The sequence below is a fragment of the Callorhinus ursinus genome, unplaced genomic scaffold (genome assembly GCF_003265705.2).
Source record: "Callorhinus ursinus isolate GAN/ISIS: 27379988/994484 unplaced genomic scaffold, GSC_fseal_2.0 scaffold53, whole genome shotgun sequence".
NCBI lineage: Eukaryota > Metazoa > Chordata > Mammalia > Carnivora > Otariidae > Callorhinus > Callorhinus ursinus.
The window spans coordinates 9,628,301-9,655,705 of NW_027397115.1; the positions used below are offsets into that span (position 1 = coordinate 9,628,301).

Below are 27,405 nucleotides of genomic sequence, written 5' to 3' on the forward strand. Positions count from 1 at the left end.
TGTCTTCTTTATTTGCTGTTTCATTGCTGCCCACTCCATTAGATCTGTGTCTCATGTCCCTCAGCCCCCCCATTAACACCCCCTTTTCCTTCTTCCTTGCTTCCCACCTGTTCTCACTGGGCCCATCCTGAGAGTCCTCCGCCCTTCCCTGCCAGCCGCCCTGGGCTGTCTGAAGCAGGCACTTTCCCCAGAACACTGGGGTTTAGAAAACAGAATGTCCCTTCGGGTGGGGCGTGTGACCTGCTCCAGCTTTGGCTGAGTTTGCTCATTACGCCCTGGTGCAGGCCCTTCCTCCGTCGGCGTGGTCGCACCTGTCGGAGCAGTGGGTCCCACGTGGGCCTTCTGGGGCTGACCCTGGGGCTGCCATGAGCTGCCTGCCTCAGTTCTGTGAGTGGGCCAGGCTGGCTGGAGGGAAAGGGTACATCTGTCTCCTGAGAGAAGGTGGCTGGCGGCCAGCATTCCTGCCTCTGGATGGGGAGCCAGAGGGCCGGGCTCCAAGAGGTCCCAGAGGGATCGGGCAGCAGTGGATGGAACTGCCGGCCTGCCGGATGTGGTCACAGGAAATGCCTGTCACTGCTAGGTGTCTGCCGATGGTTTTGTCTTTGCTTGGGTCATGTGGGGCACCGCCCGTCCGGGACATGGGTCAGGGAAGGTCTCTGACTCAGAGTGATCCTGGCCTCATTTAAAAGTCGAGTCTTCTTAGATATCAGAAGTGGAAGGAGTGTTCTAAGAGCCCACCTCCCCATTCTTCGGAATGGGAAACTGAGACCCCCAAGAAGAGAAGAACCCAAGAAGAGCTCATCTCTAATACCTCAACTGCTTGTTTGCATCTTAGAGGTAACACGCAGTGCTTAAGGACACAGAGGCCCTGCCGCTCACTAGCCGTGCGGCCTTGGGCAAGTTACATCAGCTTTTTGTGCCTCTGTTTTCCTGTCTGTTCAATGGGGATAAAAGTAGTCCCCATCTGATAGGATTGTTTTTATAGATGAAGTACGATAAAACATGTAAATTGGTTAGAATAAGGCCTGGCACGTGTATGGAAAGGAGAAGAGTTACCACTCTGTCTTCCTTTGGGGGTCTTGCACACAGCTCAGCTCACACTTAAGTTGTGTCTGAACCAAGACTCTTCATTTTCATCACAACTCCTGCCCCAGACGTTTTCCTCCTTGAGTCTTCCTCATTCTGAGTAAACGGCACTAAGGTTTACCCAGGAGCCCAGGCTGGAACCTTAGTTGACCTTGATGCTGACCTGCCTCACCCCAAACCCACTTCTTCAGCAAGTCCTTTCCATTCTGTCCCCAGACTTTGCCAGAACTTCAGTGTCATTCCAATAAGAATTCTAAGAGGGAGTTTTTATGTACGTATGTGTATATGATGGTAACATTTACCTGGAAATACAAAAATAGCCTCTACAGTTTTGAAAAAGGACAAAGCTGGGGGCCTCGTACTGCTGGTAGCCGGGCTTACTATTCAGCTGCAGTAATTAAGACAACGTCGTATTGGTGCCGAATCAGACAAAGAGTTTAGTGGAATAGAAGAGCGAGTTCAGGAGCAGACCCCCATGGAAGTGTTCCTTTGAATTTCAACAAAAGTGCCAGGGCAGTTCAATAAATGATGCTTGGTTCGTTTGATATCCGATGGGGGAAAATGAGTCTTGACTGTTAGCTCACACAGTAACACAAAAAAATCAACTTCAGATGGATCACAGATTGAAATGTGCTGGGTAAAGCCATTAGGTTTCCAGAAGAAGGCATAAGAGACTACCTTCATGATCTGGCGGTAAGCAAAGATTTCTTAAATAGGACAAAAAGTGTCATTCTAAAGGAAAAATAGATTCATCAAATTACATTAAAATTAAGAACACAAATCAAAAGGCACTGCGAAGAGAGTAAAAAGGTAAGCTATGGACTAGGGATCTTCGCAATCCATATAACTGACAGGGGACTCACATCTGGAATGTATTAAGAAGTCCTATAAGCCAAATTTGGCCCTCTGTTTTTATAAATAAAGGTTTATTGGCACACGGCATGCCCATTTGTTTTGGTGTTGTCACTGGATGCTTTCCTGCGGCAAGGACAGAGTGGAGTAGTTGACACAGAGACATGAAGCCCCCCAAACTGAAAATGTTTACTGTCTATCTGGCCCTTTTCAGAAAACATTTGCCAACTCTTGCTATAAATCATTAAGAAAAAGACAACCCAACAGAAAAGTGCTCAAGGGACAGTCATTTCACAAAAGCCCATGCATGGCCCACAGGACCAGATGGCCAGTAGACATGAAAAGGTGCTTGGCCTTGTTACTCATCAGGGAAATATAAGTGAAATGTTTAATGAGCCACTACTCCGTGCCCACCAGAATGGCCAACATGGAAATTAGCTACAGAGGATGGGGATCCACTGGAATGTTCCTTACTCTACCGGGGCAGGGAGAATTGGTGCAACGACTTTGGAAAACAGCTTGGCATTCTCTGGTGAAGCCCACCGTGTACATCCCTTGTAACTCAGCAGTTCAGCCTCTAGGTAGATCACCTGCAGAGACGTGCACGTGTGTTCTTCACAAGACGTGCAGGAATGGTCACAGCAGTGCCAAACGGGAAGCAACCGACATACCCGTGGCCATCACCCTTTGTGATTCCATGTATGTGAAGTTCCAAAACAGGCAGAGTGAAGCCACGGGGTCAAAGGTCAGGATAGTGGTGACCCTTGTGGGGGGACGGGGCAGGGGTGGGGGGAGTGACTGGGAAGGGGGCACGGTGGGGGGCTTTGGGGGTGTTTATAGGGATAATAGAGGTGTGCTCACTCTATAAAAGTTAAACAAGCCCCATCCTTCTTCGGGCATTTTTTTCCTGTATGGATTTTATACTTTAATGAAAAGTTTATAGAAGCTTGTATATACGCACACCTGTATAGGTACGCATGGGTTGGCACACACAAACCATTGCGCTGCTCATTGGCTTCTAGTTCCCCCTGCTTTCTGTTGGCCCCCTCTGCGGTCCCTTCTTTGCAGGCCGCCATGGGGAGTCCTTTATAACCTAGACCAGATCATGTTCTTCCTCTGCTTAGACCCTCCATGGCCCCCATCTCACACGGAGGAGCCCATTTTTACCACGGCCCAGAGGACCCCGCAGGATCTGGCCTGTGTGGCCACTCTGAACCCTGGCCCCCCACTCGCCTTCACCCACTCAGCGTCAGCCACCAGCTGGCTGGCTGCTCCTTACAACATGGCATGGGGCCTGTGTCCTCCGCCTGGAATGTTCCTCCCCAGATACCCTTCCAGGTTCCTCCCTTGCTCCAAAGCCACCTCTTCAATGAGGCCTCGCCTGACCACCTCTCCCTTCCCTGTCCCAGTTAAAATCATGCCCCCCACCCTCCCTAACCATCTCCTTGCTTTATTATTATTATTTTTACAAACCTTCAATATATTTTTTTTTAATTAAAAACATATACATTGCATTCATTAAACATTCTTTTCATCTAGAGCCAAGGTCTCTTCTTTGAGGATAAGTTCACTCTTAACACAAAAGCAACTCACCTTTATCAAGTCTTTCCAAAACAGTCAACTTAATGATCAGGGAGACAACTCTCTTTCCACATTCATATGTTCTCATGTATATAATACGTAGTTTACCCAATTACAATAACAGGTGCACATCAGGCAAATAGATTTGGGAACATCACCCACCTGGAGGAGAAGAGGGGCCTGCGTGTACCACAGAGTGGCCTTTGAGCCCTGAGACTTCATTTTCTGCTTTATTTTAACCACACATTTAGCACTCCTGACATAACTTGTCTTTGACTTTTCTGCTTAGCTTCTGTCTCTGTGCCCCCTGCCCCCTCGTATTGGAGGATGAGTTTTCAGAGACTTTGTTTTGTTCACTGCTGCAGGCCCAGCAGCTAGTGGAGTGCCTGGCACTCAGTAGGTATTCTCTAAAGTGCTTGTTGAATGCATGGGTGAGTGACTCCCCTTGGCCCCAACTTGGCATCCTCTCCATAGGAAGCACTGGTCAGATGTTTGTTCAGTCACTGAGTGAGTGGCAGATGGACCTGAGTGAGGGAATGAATGGTGGGCAGGTGGACATGGATGGTTGGGTGGACTGCCTACTCCAGGCACCCTTCTTCTCTGGTCAGATTTCAGGAAGGTACCCCTCTGTTAGACACTCTGAGAGCCCCGCCCCTACTTTTTAGCCAAGAGGAATGAGTTTCTGTTGCTTCTGGTTAGTTTCTTGTCAATGTAAACTGGTTAGCTATAGCTCTGTGAGGTCAGCAAGGCGACTAGCCTAATTTCGAGATGGAGGAATTGTGTCTGGAACGGAGAAGTGACTTGTTCAAGTCACCCATCCACCGGCCAAAAACCCATGCTTCTGAGCCCGGTGCAGTGCTCCTGCCATCTTGGGCACCCTTCCAGATTACTGCTCTGCTTCCCTTTGCTCTTTTGAGCCCCCGTTAGGTGAGACATAGGGGTTGCTGACTTCCCGCTGTCTTTCAGGGTCACTGGGGGCAAGAAATCCACCAAGAGGACCAAGTCCATCAATGGCTCCCTCTACATCTTCAGGGGTCGAATCAACACTGAAGTCATGGAGGTGGAGAATGTGGAAGATGGGACAGGTAGACCCTAACCCCAAGGCCCACCTAAGCCCCAGCCCCACCTGCTCTGTGGCTCTGTTCAGTCTTTTTTTTTTTTTTTTTTTTTTAAGAGGTGGGGAGGGACAGAGGGAGAGGGAGAGGGAGAGGGAATCTTAAGGAGGCCAATGCGCTGGGCATGGAGCCCGTTGTGGGGCTTGATCTCACGACCCTGAAATCATAACCTAAGCTAAAATCTAGAGTCTGATGTTTAACTGACTGAGCCACCCAGGTGTCCCTCAGTTTTTTCTTTTATTTGAAATGTGACCTACCTAAGAAAAGTATCTAAAACATAAGCACATTGAGTGAACACCTGGGTAGTCCCCATTCAAGTTAATAAGTAAAACTCTGTGTGTACCCCCAAAGGTCCTCACACACTCCTCCTTGGTCACAGCAGCACCTCCTACACCCCAGAAGTAACTGTCCAAATTTTGTGATGATCATTTTCTTGCTTTTTTAAAAACATTTTTATCCCCTAAGTATGCATTAGTAAACATTTTAATGAAAAATTGTTTCAAAACTTTCTTTAAAAGTTTATGTCATTATATGCAGATTAAGTAGCTTTAAATATATACATGTAGTTATAGAGATATAGTGTTATATACCTATTGAAGTGTCATAAAATATTGTATATTCTTTTGCATCTCTCTTTGTGTTTCTGCATGTAGCTTTCTGCACGGTGTTGGTTCCCACTGTAAAACTCATTCATGCCTTTGGTGATAGACATTTGGGTCATTTCTGCTGTTTGCTGTTATGAACAGTGAGGCCGTGAGCAGTCTTGTGTGAACCTCTTTGTGTATGTACCCTTGAGCCTGGCGAGGGGCAGGAGTTCCTAACAGGTTTTGAGACACGGACTCCTTTGGCAGTGTCACGAAACCTGTGGACCCCTCCTCGGATTTAGGGTATGGGCAGCTTCAGCTTCCTTGGAAACTGACAGCCTGTTTTCAGAGGTTGGCCAGTCCCCATCCCAGCCGGCAGTGCATAGGGGCCCCCGGACTTGGCATTGCTGGGTTTGCACTAGGTTTTAAGTGGCCCCAGTGCCCAGATGAGATGGGCAGGGAGGCTGGGGCATATTCTCGGGCTCCGGGACTCCTGCATTTGTGCCCAGACTGTGGGGTCTTGAAGCCCCTGTAGTTGATGGGTGTGGGGGGCGTCTTCGTTTGCAGATCCTCTGTTCTTTGGAGAGAATAGAGAGGAGAGGGAGTGAGCATTTGAAGGGTTCCAAATTCAGCTCTCAGACCCTTATCCTGTTGATGCCCCTGCCACCCTGTCTTTCTGGAGCAAGATGTGCTGGTCCGTGACCTTACTTTCAAGCGTGTAGTGGGGAATGTTCAGAGTTGTGTGGCTGAGCCCGGGCTGACCCACCTTGGTCTTCTTCCCCCACCAGCGGATTACCACAGCAACGGCTACACTGTCACCAATGGCTGGAAGATCCACAACACGGCCAAAAACAAGTGGTTCGTTTGCATGGCCAAGACGGCCGAGGAGAAGCAAAAGTGGCTGGACGCCATCATCCGCGAGCGGGAACAGCGTGAGAGTGAGTGCGCCCTCTCCTGGGCCTCCGAAGAGCGGTGGCTCCGGGGGGCTTTCCCGGGATCCTGGGGTGTGTATGGCTTCCCCTAGGCTGGTCACTTCTGCAGAGTGAGGACTATGTCCAGGGAGGGGGCCTAGGGCCCTTTCCAGAGAGGCTGGAGCTACAAGACGCAGGTCAGTGAGGGAGCAGAGAGCTCTGGGGCTGTGTTATAACTTGGTGGTACTTTGGATCACCTGAGGGCATCTGTTAGAGCCCACTCGACAGATGGTGACGCTGAGGGCCAGTGGAAGGGACTTGCCCAAGGGTCAAGGGTCACAAGGTTGGTCACCCTGGGATTCGTGGTACCCTTCACACTTGAGCGGTGGTAACCAAGACGTTCCCTCCATGCCTCTGTCTCCCCCATGGTTCTGTTACCTTCAACTGGGGTTCTTTGTGCTTGAGACTCAGAGTCTGCATCTGGGGGGAAGATCCCTGGGGGGCTGCGCATTAGCTGTGGTCACAGATCTCTCTGGGCCCAGGCTCCCCCAGGCGGCTTGCCTAATACCTTCTAGGGCTGGGTGTGGTAGTTGGGTGGGGTTGGGACCTGGCTCTGGGTTGTTGTGCAGGGATCTGGGAAAAGGGAGCTGTGCTGTGTCTAGGGGCAAGTTACTTTAGCTTCCAGACCTCAGTGATGCCGTCTGATGAGTGGGGATAAAAGTTCCTGCTGCACAGGGTTGTAATGGTGCTAAATGCGGTATGGATTTGACCATACTTGGAAATTTGACACATGATCCTAAAAGCCCTACCCCCGCTCCCACCTTTGCAAAGGAGGAAACTGAGGTATAGTTTTCTCTATCTGCAGCCTTCCACTTGGGTGTGTCATAGACCTCTTGCACTTGCCATGTCTAATCAGAACTCCTAATTTCCACCCTGTCTTCCGCCCCAAACCTGGAGGTTCCTCATCTCAGTACCTGGTTCCTCCCTTCGCCTGGGGCCTCAGATTCAGACTCGTGGTGCCATCCCTGGTTTCTGCCCACTCCCCAAATTCAGTGTATGGGGTCCCTTTACTTCTGCCAGATCTGCCCACTTCCCTTTCCTCCCTGCTTCTACCCATGTGCAAGTCACCACCATCGCTCAGGACTATGGGCAGAAGCTAGATTTTAAGTTTTCAGGTGATAGTTCTTGATTTTAAATTTTGTATCGAAATTTATTCAAGTGGCTTTAGGCCAAACAAACTACTGAAGCTGGCCCCTGGTTGGCAAGCTTGTGAGCCCTGAAACTGGTCAGGGCTGGCGGTGGGGCTCAGGGGTGTGGATTGGCCTGGGTGTGGCTGATCAGTGTCTTTGTGGTTAGAATGGAGGGCTGTGGTCCTTGCAGGGTATATATGCGATCACGAGTAGGGTGTGGCCTCAGTGGGCCTCAGCCGTTAGAATTGAGTGTTGTCCAAACCTTGACCTCGGGGCTAGGTTTACAGGGGTGGTGCATGCTGTGATCAGGAGCACAGATCTGGAGCCAAACTTTCTGGGTCAAAATCCTGGTGCCGCCACTTCTAGTCGGGTAACCTTAGACAGACAGCTTCATTTCTCTGGGCTTCCGTTTCTTGGGATAATTTTGCCTTACAGGTTTCTTAAGGATTAAGTGGCATATAGTAGAAGCTTCCAGCATTTTCTGTTGTTATTTGTCATTGCTGTTGTCAGGAGTGGACAGGGTCCAAGTAGAAAATGTGGGGCAGGGATCTGGTCAGGGTTCTGTGAGTATTGTCTAGAGAAACAGGCAGATTTTTCTCCCTGGCTGGAAGGAAGAACTCAGTAGGCTTCCTGATAACCTCTGAATTTGGAAACCCATGCTCAGGTTGAAGGGTTGAATGAGCTTGACTGCTTATTACCCTAGAACTTAACCTCTTTGGGCCTCAGCTTTGCCTTCTGTAAAATGGGGGCGATCAGCCTCCCTCCCCTACAGCGTTGTGTGAAGAGTCACTGGCAGGTGCCCGAAGCAGTGGCTGACACGCAGGGAGTGCTCTATAGATGACCGCGGCGGGGCGCACTCGGGCGGGCAGATGGGCAGCGGGCTTCCAGGAGCCGCAGGCCTGCCCCCCTCTGCTCCCCAGCGCTGGTGCTCCCTGAGTGCTGACTGTGCCCCCCACCCCCGTAGGCCTGAAGCTGGGCATGGAGCGGGACGCCTACGTCATGATTGCGGAGAAGGGGGAGAAGCTTTACCACATGATGATGAACAAGAAGGTGAACCTGATCAAGGACCGCCGGAGAAAACTGAGCACCGTCCCTAAGTGCTTCCTCGGCAAGTGAGTGGCCCCACCCAGGCCTCTGAGGGGTTCCTGTGCTGGTCCCGGGCAGCGGGTGGGCCACACTGTTCCCACCTGGCTCTTCCCCCGGAGCCCTGCAGGGCAGAGCCCCTAAAGCACCCTGAATCCTCATTTAACAGACCTCAGAGGTCAAGAAGGATGGTGGGGTCCCCATGTCAGGTCTTTCAAATGTTTCCTACCACAGCTCACTGCAGAATGTAAATTTTATGTTGTAACCTGGCGCACACGTCCACGTAACATGATTGAAGCCAGTTTCACAGAACTTACTGTGCTGGGTACGCTCTGAAAGTGTGTGTCTTTTTCTGTTCTGTTTCTTTGCTATTCTGCCTTGTCCTTTGTATGTTATTCATTTCTCCATTTGTTTTTAAAAAATAATGCGAAGCGAGACCATGGCATTGATTTCACAAACTACTAATGGGTTGCCCACCATGGATTGAGAGACACTGCCCTCACACTCAAAACAGAAGCCATTATAGATAGTTCAAGCAAAGAGGTTTTTAACACAGAGAGTTGCTGGAAGCGCCGGAGAGCAGATGTGGGCCTTCACATCAGTCTGCGCAGGCTGCCGTCCCCACACACTGCAGGCCGAGCAGCTCAAACAGAAACTTACCGCCTCGCAGTCCTAGAGGCTGGAACCCAGAGCCCAAGGTGTGGGCAGGCTTGGTGTCCTGTGAGGCCTCCCTGCCTGGGTTACACGTGAGGGAGAAGGGGAGGCTCCTGGCAGCTTTCAGGATTTGAGGGCCTCCAGTGTCTCTGTTTGGGAAATACATTCCTTCCCAGTAATAAAACATTTTACCCCCTGCCCCCATTTTATAACCAAGGATCAAGGGGGTCAGAGCACAGGTGTATCTTAAACCCAGATTTACATCTCCTTCACCTGGTGAGGGCGGCAGCTACACAGTCCCACTAAAATTGCCAGGCTGTGTGCCGCCCTGCTGTGCGCTCAACGTGGTGGTCGACACGGAGGGTGCCAACCTCACGGAGCTTGTGGTCCAGCAGGGGAGAGAAGTTTGCCTGGGAGGCAGGGACTTTATTTAGAATGTATTGACTTATAACCCTCCCCCTTCCCAAAAGCTTTTGAAGAGGCCCTGGATACAACCCTCTGTGTTATGATCTTGCCCCGGACCAGGGGAGAGGTGATTTGGACAAAGGGGTCACAGTAAAGATGGGGGCAGTGCTTGCATTCTGGATCATTTTGAAAGTGACCGCATTTGCTGGCCAGGTGAGAAAAAAGGGAGCTGAGGATTGAGAGCCCCTAGAAGGCTGGAGTTGCCTCTTGCTGTGAAGGGGAAGGAGATGGATGGAGGAGCAGGTTTCAGGGGCAGGAGTAGAGCTTGGAGGCTCCTTTTGGACAGGTGCCCTTGAGACTCTTAGACACCCGGATGGAGATGTTGACTCGTTAGTTGGATATAGATCTTAACTTGGGGAGAAAAGACTGGGTTGAAGGAGTAAATGCAGGGCATGTGGGCATTTTTATTTATTTTTTAAGATTTTACTCATTTATTTGAGAGACAGAATGAGCTGGGGGGAGGGGCAGAGGCAGAGGGAGAAGCAGGCTCCTGCAGAGTGGGGGAGCCTGACACGGGGCTTGATCCCAGGACCTCAAGATCATGACCTGAGCCGAAGGCAAATGTTTAACCGACTGAGCCACCCAGGTGCCATCAAAACATTTTGATGGTTTTTAAAGCCATGGGACTGAACTCTGCAAGGGGACACGCAGGGAGAGTCGAGGCAGGTACTGGGCCTTGGGGCTGCCAGCGTCTGGAGGAAAGAGCCTAAGGGGAGCGGGCAGAGAGGTAGGAGGCACTTGGGGCAAGTGTGGCGTCCTGGAAGTCAGGTGAAGAAGATGCAGAGACAGCGCGCAGCGGCAGCTAGGTTTGGATGCGCTAAGGTTGAAATGCCTGGGGATATTCAAGTGCCAGTGTTGGGCAGGCCTTTGGAGACCAAGTATGGAGCTGGGGCAGAGCTCATTGGTCACGGCCTGAGGCTTGTGGTGGAATGGGCAACAGGAAGGAGATTTTTGGGGGTGGTTGGTCTCCTGAGGGGTGGCCGAGGGCTGCCCTGGACGGGCTGCCCTGTTGCCCCCAGGGGTCAGCAACCCCAGCTGCGAGCTCCCTGGGAAGGTGTGTGGAGAGAAGAGTCTGGGCTCCAGACCTCTGGGAATCGGGGAAGGGGCAGCTTGGCTCATCTCCATCAGCTGGTCTTTAATCCCTGGGCAGAAAGGAGGTTTTTCTCTCGGGAAGGGCTTGCTTCCGGCCCCCCCCCCCCCCCGGGTCAGACGACCTCTCCGCCTCCTGCCAAGCCCCTTGGGGAGCTCAGTCCAGCCGGATAGGATAACCTGCCTGTGATTAGAGCTTCAGCAGAGTGTTCTGTCTCCTCAGGAAGGATTAGGGAGATTTCTTTTACCGCCCGTTTGAAACAGGGCCAGGATTGAATCTTGTTTTATAATCACCGGGGCCTTAAGGACCAGACTTCCTGCAGAAGATTGTTCTAATAAAACTCTTCTCGCATAGCTCTGCTCTGTGTGCAGCCCCAGGGCTCAAGACCTTCCTCCTTCCCGGCCAGGGCTCAGCTTCCAAGTCTCCTGCAGGAGCATCCTTGGTCCCTTTGGATGGAAGGAACCTATAGCCACCAAGACATAATTATCAACCGTTTCTCTGCTCCAGGCACTGGCAGGCAGCTATGCCTTTTAACCCACATACAACACTGTGAGGCAGGTCACTGCCATTATTCCCGTTTTAAGGGTAAGAGAATGAAAGCAGAGAGAGAAGAGGTCCTGTACAAGGTCACAGAGCCACAAGTGGGGGGCTGGGATTTGAATCCAGGACTCTCTCCCACCACACTCTGCTGTATGTATCCATTTATATCTTTGTTTAGCACATTTCATTTTTCCTTGGTTGTTCCTTTCTCCATATCCATCTGCACTGCTAGAGGGGGAATCTATGAATACAGAATGTGTCTGATGTATCTTTATAACTTTTGAGGGTTGGGCTTTGAGTCAGACTTGGATGCAAGCCCTGGTTCCCCCACCTTCTAGCTGTGTGATTGTGGGCAAGTTTCTTAGCCTCTCTGAACTTCAGTAAATGACCAGTTAATAGGAAATAATAAAATATGCCTCACAGGATTGTCAGAGGCTTCAGTGAGAAAATGCATGTGACATGCTAGCCCAGTACTGGCCAGAGTGACAGAAATGTGGAGTAGCCTGTTTCTGCTGTGCTCAGAGAACTTGCGAAGAGAATCAAGGAATAAAATCCGGATGTTTGTGTGGTGGAGGCATCATGGGAGGAACAGGGCGTTGGGCAGACAGAATCGACTCATTCATGCATCCATGCCGTTCATTCAGTGTTTACTGAGCCCTTACTGTGCCAGCAGGAACAGGACAGATGAATCCCTATCCTCGTGGAGAGAACTGTCCAGTGGGGAGCCAGAAAATAGACAACTAGACAAACATCAGCACAGAGGGGATTTCAGCCAATCGTCGGATATTGCAAGCAGTGAGTTAGGTTGATATTAAGGAGGTGAGGAAATGGGGTGATGTTTCAGCTGGGGTGGTCAGGGAGAGCCTCTCAGGGGAGGAGACGTTTTAACCAAGCTCTAGATGATAAGCAAGAGCCAGTCATGAGACGATCTGGGGGAACAGCATTCCTGGCAGAGGGAGCAGCAGGTGTGAGAGCCCCACGGCTGGAATGAACCTTGAGTAAGTAAGTAAGGAACAGCCAGGCCAGTGTGGCTAGAGCGAGGGAGTGGCCAAGGACTGGGAGATGAGGCTGCAGGTGTTGGCAGGGGCCATATTGGGCAGGTAAGGGGGAAGGGGCCATATTGGGCAGGTAAGGGGGATCGGGGCGGGCTCGGGTTTTCATTCTGGGCGCTCTGGGAAGCCATTCAGAGTCTAAGCAGAAGAGGGGGATAAGGATGAGCTCATCACACCGGCTCTGGATGGAGGAACTGTCAGGGGACAAGGGTAATGGTGTGACTGGCAGGGGCAGTCAGGGAAGGCTTCCTGGAAGAGAATGCCTTTGGTTTCCCCCTTGCCGCCAGAGGTTAGATGTCATTCACTGGTGTCTGCTGTTGTAGAAGCTCTGAGGTGGAAGGGGCCTCATTGTCTCACCCACCTGCATGCACAGGTGCAGGGTATCCGTGGGTAGGAGCCGATCAGTCATGGTTTGTCAGATGTTGCTGCAGGAAGCTTCTACAGGAATTGTTCAGGAAGCAACTTCAGGCAGTGGAGTTACAGGGACGAACATAAAACCTCCAGCCCTCCCCTCATGGAGGCGACAGGTGAGAACAAGGGGACTGCCTTACGGGCTGGTGAGTGGTACACGGGGCCTCTGCTCAGGGGACTGTCCCAGGGAGATGGCAAAGACACACCTGTGTGTCCCCTGTGCCTAGCATTGGGCTTGACACCTGGTAGGGATTCTGGGGGTCAGGAAGGAAGGAGGGCTGAAGCCGGGCGCATGCGAACTCAACTAGTGCCCCATTGCCTGAATCCCAGACTCCGTCCCCACCGGCCTCGGCTGACCTTCTGTCTGTGTCCCCAGCTCGGTGCTCCGAGTTACATCTCTCTGAAAGGCTGGATCTTGCCACTCTTTGTACCCAAGGCTGGCAGATTGCTGGTTTCCTTACCTTACTTCTCACTCAGGGCCTTTGTATGTGCTGATCCCCCTGCCTAGAACACCCTTCCTTGCCCCTCAGTGGAGGCAAACAGTGCCCCACTGACCTAGTGCAGTTCACGCGTGTGTTTTATGTGGGCCACATGGTGCTTTCAGGAAATTTTGGATTATATATCAACATGTAACAGTTGGGAGATTTCCCAGGAAATGCCGAATTTCCGGCTTCTCTTGGAAAGTAAGATGCTTTGGTCTTCCCATGTGGCCGCCGTCAGCTGTACGGAGGGGTGGCTCGCGTCTTCAGGAGCTGCAGTCCTGGCTGGTTCCACAGAGCCTCAACCTGGCCCTGCCTCCTCCTTTTTTTTTGAGAGAGAGAGAGAGAGAGCCAGCAAATGTGGGGGAGGAGCAGAGGGAGAGGCAGAGAGAATCTTAAGCAGGTTCCATGCCCAGCACAGATCCCGACACGGGGTTTGATCTCACAACCCTGAGATCATGACCTGAGCCAAAATCAAGAGTCGGACGCTTCACCGACTGAGCCACTCTGGCACCTCCAGCCTAGCCCCTTGTGTTCATTTACAAGAGCTCGAGGTCCCTGTGTTAGAGATGAGTTTTATCTGTTTTGGCACACTTGGTTCCAGTTTGAGAGTTGATACGATGTGAAGGTTTACCTGCTGCTGGATCCAGAAGGCCCCGGAGTGAAGTAGTTGTCAGAACAACCATACTGAGGCCCAGAGGGGCACAGCGTCTTGCCCAAATTCGCCCAGTGAGCTATGAACTTTCCTTGTTGCTCTAAAAGGGGTAAGACCCAGCTTGGGGCAGAAACCTGGGTCACAGTTGCTCTTCTCTGGGCTGCCTTCCTTTGCCCTAGCAGAAGACACTGGGTCACTGCCTGCCCCCCATCTGGCCACAGCGCCGCTGGTTGGTGCCAGAGGCGGCCCCTGATGGGACAGCTGGTGGGCAGCTGGGTGCCGAGTCTCCAGCTTCCGAGAGTGGGCGCTCAACATCTGTTCGCCTCCCTCAGCTGCTGGCAACTTTCCCCTGTCTCTGATTTTTGGGACTTGAGAATAAAACTGGGGGGTGGAGGACCTAGAACAATCTCTTCCCCCCCACCTGGGGCTCCCGCCCCACAAAATAGATCCATTTCTTCTGTGTCCCTCCCCCCCCACCTTGGCCTGCATCCGGGGCTCTCTGAATGCCTCAGCATGCACCACTACCTACACACAGGCAGGCTTTGCTCAGCCAAACACTGGGAAACTAAAAATAGTCCTGCCCCCTCTGGCCCTGTAATTGGAGGCGGGACAGCTGGTTTCGATAAGCGGGAGAGCTCTGTGCTCTGGCCCGCTGCCGCGTGCTTTCATTGAACACAGATTGCCTTGGTGGCAACAGCCCCATTGCCGGCTCTCCCTTTTCCTGCTGGCTTGGAGTGGGTTGCGCTCTGCGCCGAGCCTGAGGGCGCCTCCAAGAGCAGGGACCTGGGGTCTGGCTGAGCCTCTACCCCACTGGCTGGTCACGTTGGATCTGCCTGATTTCCTCGGGCTCGTGAGCCCTTCTTTCTCCTAGAGACCTTCCTGCTGACCCTAGAACATTCCTTCTTGTTTGATGGTTCATTCCTTCATGTGTTCAAGAAATGATTATTGAGGTCTACTGTGCTTTAGACCCTCCTCTAAGGTGCTGGGGGTAGGGCTGTGAGTAAGATTGACAAAAATCCCTGTCAGTGTAGAGATTACTTTCTGGTGGGGCAGATGGCTGATAAACACATATAAATCTGTAGCAGTACAAGGATAAGTGCTCAAAAGGAAGCAAAACCGAGAGATGTGAGGATTGTGTGGGGAGCTGCTTTTGCTGAGAAGGGAGGATTTAACATGAGGAGCTAGGGGAGAGCGTTTCCAGGCAGCGGGAACAGCAAGTGCAAAGGCCCCGAGGTAGGTAGGAGTCTGATCCTTTTCAAGTAGCAGAAGATGGTGGGTGTGGCTAAAACATAAGAAGTGAAAGGTATAGGAAATGAGATCCGTGAGGTTGGCAGTTCGTGTGGGGCATTGTCATCATGGGCAGAGTTTGGATCTTTTTCTGAGGGCAAGGGGGAAGCCCACTGGAGAGTTTGACTAGGAGAATGACATGATCTGATCACCACGAGCTCTCTTGACTCGCCACAGTCATCTTTCTGGGCTCTTATTTCTTCCTGCCTGCTTGTTCTTTGTTCCTTCTGCTCATCCATCCATGTTGCCGTCCATCATCCGTTTCCCCCACCCATCTGCCCGGGTCTCTCTTCACTTAGTGTCTACCCATCCTCGCCATGCTCCCCTCCACCCACTTGCCCACTGGTCTTTCCAGCTACCTACTCGTTTGTTTATCAGTTCATCCATTCATCTGCTCACTTCCTATTCATTTATCTCCCCACTCATGTGTCCGTCCGTCCATCCATCCATCCATCCATCCATCCTCCCTTCTTCCTTCCCTCTTATCCATCCATCTATCCATGCACCCATCCAGGGCACCTGAGTCGGGGCCTGGGGTCTGGTCACACCCAACCCTCTGCCATTGGTCTTAGGGAAAGGCACAAGGTCTTAGCACAACCCCCGGGCGGTGGGCTCCCAAGCTTTGCTTTCCTGTGGCACGTTCTAACTCTCCGTCACAGGAGTGGGTGGGGCCAAGCCAGTTTAGTGCTGGTCCCTGTGTTCCCAAGACGGGGGAGTTTCTCTCAACTGCATCTTATGTTCCTGGCAGTGAGTTTGTTGCCTGGCTTCTGGAAATTGGTGAAATCAGCAAGACCGAAGAAGGAGTCAACCTGGGCCAGGCCCTGTTGGAAAACGGTATAATCCACCATGGTGAGTGGGGGCTGGGCCCGGGCAGGCCTGGGGTGGGGAGGCACAGGTCAGACCTCAGACCGGGCACAGTGTAGCCTCAGCACGTGGATGCCCTTATAAATCTGCTCACAGGGCCGGAAAGCCCTGTGCTCACCTGGGACACCAGCAAAGCAGGGATGCCTCGAGAAGTCCCTTCAAAAAGGGCAAGAGCCATTGATGTTTTAGCCATTCAGCCAATATTTATCGAGTGCCTGTTACGTGGCAGGCACTGCGCACGTAGCAGAGAACAGGCCAGGTGAAAACGTCTTCGTGGGGCCGCTGTTCTAGTCAGAGGGGGAAGGTAATAAACCAAAGCAGTACAATCTGTGTATCCAGGTGGCGATCGGTGCTGGGTGGGGGGAGAGAAAGCAAGGGGGTGGTGGGCAGTTTTGAATAGGGGTTGGAAGGCCTCTCTGAGAAGGTATCCTGAGCGAGCGAGGGGCCAGGTAGCACTGGGGTTCTGGGCCGAGGGAACAGCAGGTGCAGAGTCCCCGGCGGGAGAGTGAGCCCCGTGTCCTGGGAGCCGCCACGCGGGTGTGGGCGCTGCCAGGAGACGTGGTGGCTGGGCACGGGGCGGGGCATAGTGTGGAGGGAGTGGGGTCCGGGACCTCCCGAGGGATCGTGGGGTCTTCGGCTTCTGCCCGGAGTGAGATGGGAAGCTGCTGCCGGGTGCCGAGGGGACGGCAGTCCTGCTGAGACTCAGACTTGCACGGGATCCCTCTGGCCGCCACGTGGGCAGCTGCCCGCCGAGGGCCCGCGATGTTCCAGGCGGGAGATGACAGTGGCTTGGAGCAGGGTGGGGTGTGGAGTCAGACTGTGAATGTTTTGAAGGCAGAGCCTCCAGGATCTGCTCATGGGCCCATGGTGGGGAGGGATGGAAAGAAGCAGCAAGGGCGCCCCAAGGCCATCGTATGGAGAGAGAGTTTCATAAATCCTGGTTGTGTGGCCTCGCACCCCAACACATGCTTTGGCGACCTAGCACCGAGGAGGTGCTGGGCCAGATGGGTCCCCGCGCAGGCCGGGTCAGGGCATTTCTGGGCCTCGTGCGAGACCTGCGGGTGCCCCGGCCCCAAGTGGTAGGGCTCAGCAGGGCCCCAGGCGGAGGAGGGGGACCTGGTTTCAGCAGAGGAGCGAGGGCAGAGGGGTTCAGCGAAATTGCGCGTGGCACAGAGCCTGGTCGAGTGCAGGGTGGTGATGGGTGGGGGTGGGCGGTGGGCCCAGCCTAACTGGCCCCCTGGGTCCCTCCAGTGTCTGACAAGCACCAGTTCAAGAATGAACAGGTGATGTACCGCTTCCGTTATGATGACGGCACCTACAAGGCCCGGAGTGAGCTGGAGGACATCATGTCCAAGGTAGGGATGCCGCCCTACCCTACAGCCCTGACCCCACGGCCACTGCAGAGCAGGCCTGCACCCCAGTGGCCTGTGCTCTTTGCCCTCCCCCACCTCCCTGCTCTGTCCCGGAGCCATCTCTCCCAGCAGCCCGGATTTGGAGGCTCCTGAAGGATGTGGCCTGATCCCAGACTCCCCCTCTTTCTCTTTCAGGGTGTGAGGCTTTACTGCCGCCTTCACAGCCTCTACACCCCCGTGATCAAGTAAGTTACTCTTTCCCTGCTCCAGTTTCACCTCTGCCTCTTTTCAGCTGTGTGGCCTTGGGCTGGTAACTTAACCTCTCTGAGCCTCGATCTCCTCCATCAAATGGGGCTAATAATCGCGTCTACCTTCCATGTTTGTCCTTAGGGTTAAGTGAGTCAATCTGTGGGAAACTCTGCAGGGTGGTGGTGAAGGGTGTCCGTTCTGGAGCCAGTTTGGGTCTCAGCTGCTAGTTACCAGCTGCGTGGCTTTGGGCGGAGTTACTTAGCCTCCCGGTGCCTCAGCATTTTCCTCTGTGGAATGGGGATGATGATAATAAGATCCACCTTAGGGCCTTTGTGCTTGCCGTTCCCTCTGCCTGGAATGCTCTTCCCTTACCTCTCTGCATATTTATTCCCTCACTTCCTTCAAATGTCTCCAAATCAGAGGGACCTTCCCTGCCCACCTCTCTAAAGCAACTCCATCTGGTGTGCACTCTCCTCCTTACTTCACTTTGGCTTTCTTCTTTAAAACTTGTTAGTGGTTGACATACTTACGTATTTATTTTTTATCGATATGCTGTCTTTCTTCCCCACTGAACTGTAAACTCACCAAGGGCAGGGAGTTTGCTCACTGCTGTGTCCCCAGACCCTTGGCCAGCACCTAGAGCGGTGCCGTCCCATAGCCCTTTCTACACTGATGGCCGTGCTCTGTGTCTGTGGGGTCAAGAACAGTAGCTGTGAGTCACGTGTGGCTTTCAAGCCTTTGAGACGGAGGAATGTGATTTTAAATTTGATTTAATATTCACTGATGGAAAAATGGGTACATATTGGAGAGTGCTGGGCAGAGTAGCCTTCAATGAGTGTTTGTCACATGAATGTTGAAAGGTAATTAACCTCTTTGACCTCTGATTCTTCATCTGTGAAATGGGCATAAGAATAGCTCACGCCTCTTGGGTTGCTATGAGGATTAAATTTGAATGATGCCTGGCACATAGTGAGGGCTGTATAAATGCCAGCCATTGGTTATCTTCTTTATTATGAAGCTCATGGTTGTGGATGAAGGGACAGAGAGGGTGACCTAATTCTTACCAGCTGCAGATTCCCCTGTCCCCTGTCCTGACAGCTCTTGCCACTCTTTTTATTTATTTATTTTTTTTAAAGATTTTATTTGTTTATTTGACAGAGAGAGACACAGCGAGAGAGGGAACACAAGCAGGGGGAGTGGGAGAGGGAGAAGCAGGCTTCCTGCCGAGCAGGGAGCCCGATGCGGGGCTCGATCCTAGGACCCTGGGACCATGACCTGAGCCCAAGGCAGACGCTTAACCAACTGAGCCACCCGGGCGCCCCACTCTTGTTCACTCTTAGAGGAGTGGAGGGGATTCCAGCATTTGCTGGCCTCGTTGGGGGTCCAGGCCCTGGGAACCCCTCACATCTGTAGACTTGCCTCTGCCTTCTCAGTCCAGCCTGGCCCTTGCGAGAAGGACCCCCTGGTCAGCCCCCAGAGAAGGAAGTGGCAGGGGCCAGCACTTAGTGAGCACATGGCCTACCCGGCTCCCCAGTTCCTAAAAATCTGAGAGAAACTCCCCAGCAGGACTTGATCATCAGCCTCAGCACGGCTGGCCACATAAACTCCTGTTTGCCAGCTTCCAAGCCTGAGAAATGGTTGCAGTCTGACTGCAAGGTTAGCCGACCCTTTGTTCCAGGACCCTGGGGGAGTTTAGATGCCACACACGTCCGAGCATGTGCCTAGGGAGAGACCCGGGGCCCTGATTCCCACGCCTGTGCTCCCCGATGTGCTCACGTGCACTCTGTCCGCCCCGCAGAGACCGCGATTACCACCTGAAGACGTACAAGTCCGTGCTGCCCGGGAGCAAGCTGGTGGACTGGCTGCTGGCTCAGGTGAGCTCTCCCCCCGCTGCGTCTGAGCAGCCCGCTCATTCTGCCCAGCACTCAGGGGCTGACCGGGCTGTGGACCTTGAAATTTCTTTAAACAGTTTTTTCTCTAGTTTTTACTCGTGTAAAATACACGTCACACTTAACTGTTGTAACCACTGTTGAGCACGCAGTTCGTGCCCCTCACATCGCTGGGCAGCCGTCCCCACCCTTTCTCTCCAGAGCTCTTTTCATCTTGCAGAACTGAAACCCTGTCCCCGGTCAACACCAGCTCCCCACCCGCCCCTCCCTGCAGCCCCCCACAACCTCACTTCTGCTTTCTGTCTCCAGGCCCTCGGCCGCGCCAGGTACCCTGGGTGAGCGGGAGTCACACAGCCTTTGTCCTCCTGTGGCTGGCTGGTGGCGCTCAGCATCCTGTCCTCAGGGCATCCATGTGGTGGCCTCGGTCAGAATTGCCTTCCTTTGCGAGGCTGAAAAATAACAGTCCATTGCATGGATCGCCCACGTTTTATGTATCTGTTATTTAATATTATCTGCCTATTAATGTCTACTTAATGGACGCTTGGGTTGCTGCCACCTCGAGGCCTCCAGTTAAAACTGGGACAGTCCCGGGTGAGCTGGGACAAGTCGGTCTCATGCTAAAGCACCAGACCGGAGCCTCCACGGGGAGCTTGCCAAGTTATTCTTTTCACATAAGTTGCCAGGGGGCAGGGGCTGGGCAGAGGCTTGGGAAGTCCAAGCATTGGTTGGTTTTGCTACAGCTTCCCGAAGGTGTTTGCTCCCATGTGATGCTATGGAAACTTCTGGCAGCCTGCCTCCAATACTTCTTGGCTCCTGCGCCCAGGGTGCTTCCTCTGGGCCAGGCCCTGGCTGGGTTTTGTGCATTACCGCGTTGAGCCCTCCAACCCATTTATAGACGGGGGGACTGGGACCCAGAGAGACCAGGCACGTGGTTCAAGGGTACACAGCCCCGTAGCAGCAAAGCTGGGATTGGGAGGGGCCTGTCTCACCCTGGTTCTGCGAACTTTTCAGGGAGCTCGCAAGAATGTTGATTTGTAGTCTGTAAAAAGAACGTATTGGCTCCAAAGACGAGGAGACAACTGCGAAATCAAAATGGATAAATGTTTAAACATTTACAGAGCGCAGCTTTATGTCAGCCTCCTTAATTGTTAAATTTAGCATTCATAAAAACCTCGTTCCATTTGAAAACAATTTGCTGGTGGGATTTTTCTCATGTCACACAATTCCTGATGATTGCCTAGAAATCGTAGCCAATCTGTAAAGTAAATGTTTCTTGGCGCCAAATAACTTCAAAAGCAGGTTTAGAAAAATCCTTGAAAAAAATTTTTTTGGGCCCAAACAGCATATTAATGTAGGATGTGGGTGTATTTTAATATGTTTGCTGTGGTGTGGGATGCTAAGACCAGGGAGGTCTTGAAACAGCCCCGGATTTGAATTCAGTTTTGCACATCTGGAAAGCGCAGAGCGCTAACCACTGAGTGACACTGCCCTCCCCTTAGGATCCAGTGAAACCAGGCCGGAGCATGTTTTATTTATAGCCAGGCCGACGTGGGTCACATCCCAGCTCTGTGTCTTCCTAGCGGAGTGATGTTGGATAAGACTTTTAGCCTCTCTGTGCCTTACTTTCTACAAGTGAAGCTAAAACAGTACCTTCCCCATTGGATTATTTTGAGGGTTCAGTGAGTTAATCATGTAAAGTGCTTAGACTGGCACCTGGCACAGAGTAATTGCTCAGGAAATGCAACTGTTGTTTTAATTCCTCATCTCCTGCACAAAGCGTTCAAGGGGGCTCCACATCACATGCAGTGTGGAAGGCCGACGAACCTGCAGAAGGGTTTGGGGGCACAGGGGCAGTAAGACCGGGAAACAGCCCGTGTTGGGGGGAGGGGAGAGCTGATCCCCGGAGTGCCGTCTCCTGAGTGTGCTGCCACAGGTGAGGGTGACGCGGGGTGATTTCTAATGTGGTTTAGGTTCTTCGCTTGGGGCCCAGACACGCCTGGGTTCGGGCTCTCGGAAATGGCCGCTTCTCCCCACCTTGGCCCTCTCTGTGGCCCGAGCTCCACTGGTGCCCACAGCTGTGTGTGGGTTTCAAAGCATGATGTGGACTCTGCCCTAAGTGGCGAATCCCAGGCCTGAGTTGGGAGTGAGGTGGGTCCCCGAGATGGTGAGACGCCAGTGGGTCTGAGAAATGTCTGGAGATGGGGCACACGGGATGTACTGCTCTGGGGTGGGATGGAAAGCAAGGATGCGTCCTGGGGCCGTGGTGCCCTGGGAGGCAGGAAGTACCCTTTACAGTGACGAGAAGACAGCGGAGGAACCCGCGGGTGCCTGGGAAATCCAGCGTTCTCCTCTGGCGCGGGAAGGCGCTGCCTTTGGGGTGCCCGCTGGACTTCCCAGTGGGTGGGTGGAGGACGGGGCAGGATCGGCATGCCTGGCGCTCGGGGGGCATCTGCACCGCAGACGCTCTGTTCCTGGTCAGCTTTGGCAGTATTTAAATGAGCAGAGTCAGGAGAGGGTGTAGAGCAATTCAACAAGAGGGCTCATTAGCTCCTCCCTTTCTTTCTTTGAGCACCGACTGTGTACCAGGCACCGTTTTAGGTTCTGAGGACACAGCAGTGACTAAGACAAAAGTCCCTGCCCTCGTGGGTCTTGAATTCTGGTGAGGGCTGGGGAGGCTGTTGATAAATAAGAACAAGAAGTAAAATACATCCGTCCTGTGTTAGCTGACGCTAGTTGCCAGCACGGTGCTTGGGGTAGAGTGCGCGGGAGCCGCGGGGGCGCATTTACCCTTCACATGGGTGGGGGTGGTGCAGTTTTCACAGGGGTCCGTGAAGGCTCTCTTGAGTGGGGACATTTGAACAGAAACCTAAGGAAGGTGGGGAGTGAGCCAGGGGGATGCGTGGGGTGCAGCCTTCTCGGGGGGACAGCAAGTTGGAGGCTCCAAGTGGGGTGAGCTGAGGGCAGTGGGAGGTGTGAACAAGAGGTAGAGGTGCTGAGGAAAGCTGGTCTGTGGCCAGTCTCGTGGCATTTCGTGGGCTCTGGGGAGGGCTTGGGCCCCTTCAGGACTCTGAGCACAGAGGGGACAGCACTGACTTAGGTGGGATAAGATCCCTCTGTGGAGCACGGGCTGTAGGGGGACGGGGTCGGCAGAAGGGAGCCTGGGAACTGGGTGACCGTGGGGAGGGTGGGAGACATGGTCAGATTCTGGAGTTTTTGGAGGTAGACCTAACAGAGTTTATTGATGGGTGGATAGGGTATGGGAGGTGAGAGACAGAGATGTGTCTCCAAGACCCCAAGGTGCTTGGCTTGAGGCTGAGCTGGGGGGACTCAGGACTGCATCCTGGAGCTCTCCGACAAGGAGGAGAACCAGCTTCCCCCGCCCCGCCCGCCCCGCCCCAAGCATCTCATCACAAGTGGAGGCAGAAGGATGGTGGAATGAAGGTGGCAGCTGACCATACAGGTGCCTGTCACTTCGACAGACCTGCCATGGCCTCGCCTGGTCTGAGGACACAGGGAAGCTAACTGGAGCTGACGCAGGGGTTTGACTTCCATGAAATGGCTGGAAGACAGCTGGTATATGGCTCTGGGAAAGGGGCAGGAGGGTGTGTGTGGGGGCCGCTGTCGGGGAGAGGTTGGTGATGAGGAGATGGCCTTGAGGACTGGTTATGGTGAGCTTTGATTTCAAGAGTTATTCCCCCTTTGTGACTTAGCAAGGAATTCAAGAAGGAAATATATACTTGTGTAGCCTGGGAGGGTAATTTTGCTTTGACTGCATCTTCATTTTGACCTTCTAGATCATTCTAGTCCTTGGAACAAAATGTTCATTGAAACCCACTGGATCAGCTAGAAATGCTTTTGGCTGCATATAACAGGAAATCTGACTGACACAGTAAAGACCTTCTTCTCTGACGTAACTAGGCATCCCCAGTTCACGGTCCTAGAGCTCAACAATGCCCTTTACACCCGGGCTCTTCCCATCTTTCTGTTTTGCTGTTTTCTTGCCAGTTGCCCTGTGGTCAGAAGATGGTTGCCATGGCTCCAGGCATCACATCTACGTAGACCTATGGCCAAAGGCAGGCAGCAGGAGCAGTTGGAGAGAGCTTTCTCGCTCTGTTTGTTTGCAGGAGGAAACTTCCCCCAGTCCCCCCGCTCCCCAGTGGTCTTCCCCTTGAGTCTCATTGGCCAGATGGGTCCCACATGTACCCCTAAACCGCTCCCTGGGGGACCAGGACAGGGATTGATGAGAGCGGCTTAGAATTTCTCGGAATTCATTCTTTGAGGCTGGGGGAGGGCCCCACGACTTGGACGAGTCCGAGTTACCTTTTTAACTCTGAGGGTAAGGGGGTGATGAGCCCTCCTGTAGACAAGCGGTGTTCCGTGTCTGTTCTCATCCTGTCTGTGCGCTCTCAACTCATTTACTCCCCACAGCAACCTGAGGAAAACGCAGGTATTATTCCTGTCTTGCTGATGAGGAAACTGAGGCCTCAGGACACACAGACATGTGGCACTCCTGTAAGATTGCGTATGGGGGGCTGTCATGATGCCTTGATAGGAGTAAATAATAATAATAGTAGTACTAGCCCTCAGTGTTGATTATAGCCTACACTGTGGGGTCTGATCAGGGAGCACCACTCAGGGGTGGCAGAGGCCTTGGAAAACGAAGGGCAGGGGCGCCTGGGTGGCTCAGTCGGTTAAGCGTCTGCCTTCGGCTCAGGTCATGATCCCAGGGTCCTGGGATCGAGCCCCGCGTCAGGCTCCCTGCTCAGTGGGGGTAGCCTGCTTCTCCCTCTGCCTCTTCCCTCTGCTCGTGCTCTCTGTCTCTGTCTCAGTCTCTCTCAAATAAATAAGTAAAATCTTTAAAAAAAAAAAAAAGAAAACGAAGGGCAAAATCTGGGAATAAAAAATAACAAGCGAGGAAGTGAAGCTCGGAGAGTTTAGGGCTTGCCCACGGTCACAGCCAGGGCCCTGCAGGGATGTGAGCCTGGGGAAACCAGGTCCAGAGTTTGCTTTCCACACTTCTCTGCTCCGTGGGTTTTGGTCTGCGCTGCCCGGGCTTGAGGACGCCCCAAGCAGCGGCCGTCAGATGGAGGGCAGCAGGTCGGTGGGCTAGGGGGCTGGGGGAGCAGGGACGGGCCAGGAGCCGGGCGCGGGAGGGCACGGGGGTGCCGGCTCCTATGCTGGCGCAGCAGAAATGTGCCCGGAGTGCCCGCCGCACTGACCCCCCGGAGTGTTCCATCGCCCGGGCCAGCTCTGTCTCTGCCACTGGCATCCCAGGGGCTTCTCCATAGGGATGTTTTGTGGCTCCCTGAGTGCTAGATGCCGTGGGGAGATGGGTAACCTTGACGGGAACCGCTGCTGCCCATGTGGAGCCGATGTTCTAGTGAGAGACAGACCTTAAACCCTACTCACTCACCTGGAGGAACCCAAGGACACGGAATAGTTGGTGCTGATTCTCCCGAGAGCAGTGGCGCGAAGGGGTGAGTTTGTTTCAGACCGTGACAGGTGCAGCACTGGGATCCTACAAGGTCATGAATGTAACGGAGTGAACATTGGCTGAGAGGATGCACAGGGGTGAGGGGTGGGGGACTACCTTAGGGTGTCCTCTGAGGAGCTAACTTGGGCACTGAGCCCTAAAAAGCCAGGACAGGGCATTCCAGGGGGAGGAAAGAGCAAGTGCAAAGGCCCTGAGGTGGGGGCATGTAGTTTGTGGAAGGACTGGCAAGGAGGCCAGCGTGGCTGGAGCCCCAGCACGGGGGCTAGCGGGCGGGTGGGGGAGATGAGGGGAGCGTGGCGGTGCAGTGTGCCCGTGCCTTCCTCCAGGAGGGGCGAAAACGGTGATTTGAGGTTTTCCCACAACTTGGCGGGATGTGGGGTAGGGGGCTTAACCTTTCAGGTGTCCAGGGTGGGCGTATTCCATGGTTAACTTGAGAATCCTGCTGTTGTTCTAACTTTAGGAACCTCCCTGTGGGTCACCCCAGGGCCCTGTGGGCAGGGGGGCAGGGATGGGCTGGGAGCCCGGATTGTGAGTGCCTCAGAAAGCCAGGTGGGCTCCAGACGCTTGCCGCGGCCTCCCAGGCTGCCGAGCGGGGGCCTGCTTGCCACCTGGGCCCCAGCTTTGCCTCCCCTGCTGTCCCCGCGCCGCTGGGGGGTGGCTGCTCCGGATGCAGCCTCTCTCATGGACGGCCACCTCCCCTGGTGGGGCTCTGTGCGCACAGCCCTCTGGCCGCTGGCCTGGGGTCCCACAGGAGAGATTGGTCTTCCTCCAGTCGGCCGGTGTGTGAAATCCCGAGGCCAGTGGCTGCGCCAGGCCCCGTGCTCTGAGTCTTAGCCGCAGCCTTGGCGGGCTGAGTCCTGCAGCCCCTTGGCATCTGTCTCTCCTTTAGATGGGCAGTTCCCTCTCTGGCCCCTCGGCTGCTGGCAGAGGGGCTGGAGGACAGTCGAGGCGACTGCCTCTCGAAACAGCTTCTCACTTTGGGAGTCCTTTAAATGAGAGGCTGTCGGGCCCCATGGCCATCCGAGTGTAGTCGAAGCTCACTGACCTGTGACCACAAGCTCCTGTAGGATTTGGCCCCTGCTGACAGCACCTTTCTTCCATCGCCAAATATTTATTGAGTGCCTTCTGTATGCCAGACCTGAGTTCTAAGCCCTTGGGATTCCGTGGGGAGCACAGCAGATCAAACTCCTTGTCCTGATGGAGCTCACTCACCCTCTCCCTGGTGGCCAGGCTGCCTTTTGTGCCGCAGGCTTCATTCCACCCCCGGACCTTTGTCTGTGCTGTTTTCTCTGCCTGTCACCCAGCTGCTCCCCCCACCCCCCGCCCCCAGCCGCACCACACAGCTCCCGTGGTTTCCCTGACGAACTGAGATTGTTGGGTGTGCAAGGACCAGAAACAGATTCTGGCTAACTTAGGGAGGGGCAGGGGGAAGAAGACGGCTCGCAGAAGGGTAAAGAGCACCCACAGAGTCAGGGGGAGACCCAGGAGCCTGCCGTAGAAAGAAGCGGCACCAGGCGATGCCCAGCTTCTTGGGGGCGGTAGCTGAGGGCCTCGTCTTCAGGGCACTGCTCTCGGGGAGAGCCGCACGAGCTGTCCCCTGTCCTTGGGCTCCGCCTCCTCCAGGTCATGTTCCCGGGTCAGGGACGATCACTGTAGCTTTGCACGGATCACGTGTGCTCTGCTTGGGTGGTGGGGGGCTTGGTGGTGGTGGTGAAAAACTCTGAGGGGCTGTCCCACCAAGACGACATTCCACATGGGAGAGTCGGCCCCAAAGGTGGGCCCAGTATGCTATGACGTTTCATACTTCAGTTTGGGGTTGGATGTCACTTCCTTAGAAAAGCCCTGAGACAAACCAGACTTCAGTTGTACTAGTTAGGAGTGTGTTCATTTGCAAGAACAGAGAACTCAACTAAACAGTAGCCCAAGTAGATAATTGTGCCCATACAGTCATCCTGCGTGTCAAGAACCTTCCGTCCTTCACTCTGCTATCATCAGCACTGTCTGCCACTTTGGTCACTGGATAGCCCCTTAGCCCTACATATATCACTTCGTCGTGTGACTTTGTCCTCGGTAGGGGGGTGTGGTACTGCTTTTCCTTTTTATCAGGGAGGAAGGTGTTTTCCAGAATCCCCTGGTAGACTTCTCCAGGTGTCTCACTGACTATAGCTCGGTCAGTTAGGATTCGGACTTCATTGCTAGTATCAAAGACCCAGCTGCAGAGGCTGATACAAATTAGGGGTTGATTTTCCTTTGCTATGAGACAAGCCTAGAGGTGGGTGGTCTAGAGCTGCGAGGGCAGCCTCATGAGACCTTTGGGGGACCACACTTTCTCTCTCTTCCTGCTCTGCCATCCTTAGCATGTTTTGATTCCGGGTCATACTGTGGTCTAGGATGACTTCAGGAACTCCAGCCATCACATCTTTGTTCCAAGGAGGAGGAAGAAAAAAAGAAGGGTCAGGGACAAAGCGTTTTTCCAGAGCTCCCTACTAGTGATTTCTGCTTATATCTCATTGGCCCCCTCT

The 27,405-nt window shown here is 53.5% G+C and overlaps 1 protein-coding gene across 3 annotated transcripts in view; it reads left to right on the forward strand.

Annotated features, from left to right (window-relative positions):
• PREX1 (phosphatidylinositol-3,4,5-trisphosphate dependent Rac exchange factor 1) overlaps positions 1–27,405 on the forward strand; it is a 181,401-nt gene that overhangs the window by 109,074 nt on the left and 44,922 nt on the right. For all 3 annotated transcript variants that reach the window (XM_025853311.2, XM_025853309.2, XM_025853312.2), the window contains 7 exons: positions 4,486–4,604; positions 6,007–6,156; positions 8,284–8,431; positions 15,784–15,884; positions 17,151–17,254; positions 17,447–17,496; positions 19,299–19,374. In XM_025853311.2, coding sequence (XP_025709096.2) covers positions 4,486–4,604; positions 6,007–6,156; positions 8,284–8,431; positions 15,784–15,884; positions 17,151–17,254; positions 17,447–17,496; positions 19,299–19,374 — 748 coding nt within the window. The remainder of the gene's footprint in view (positions 1–4,485; positions 4,605–6,006; positions 6,157–8,283; positions 8,432–15,783; positions 15,885–17,150; positions 17,255–17,446; positions 17,497–19,298; positions 19,375–27,405) is intronic.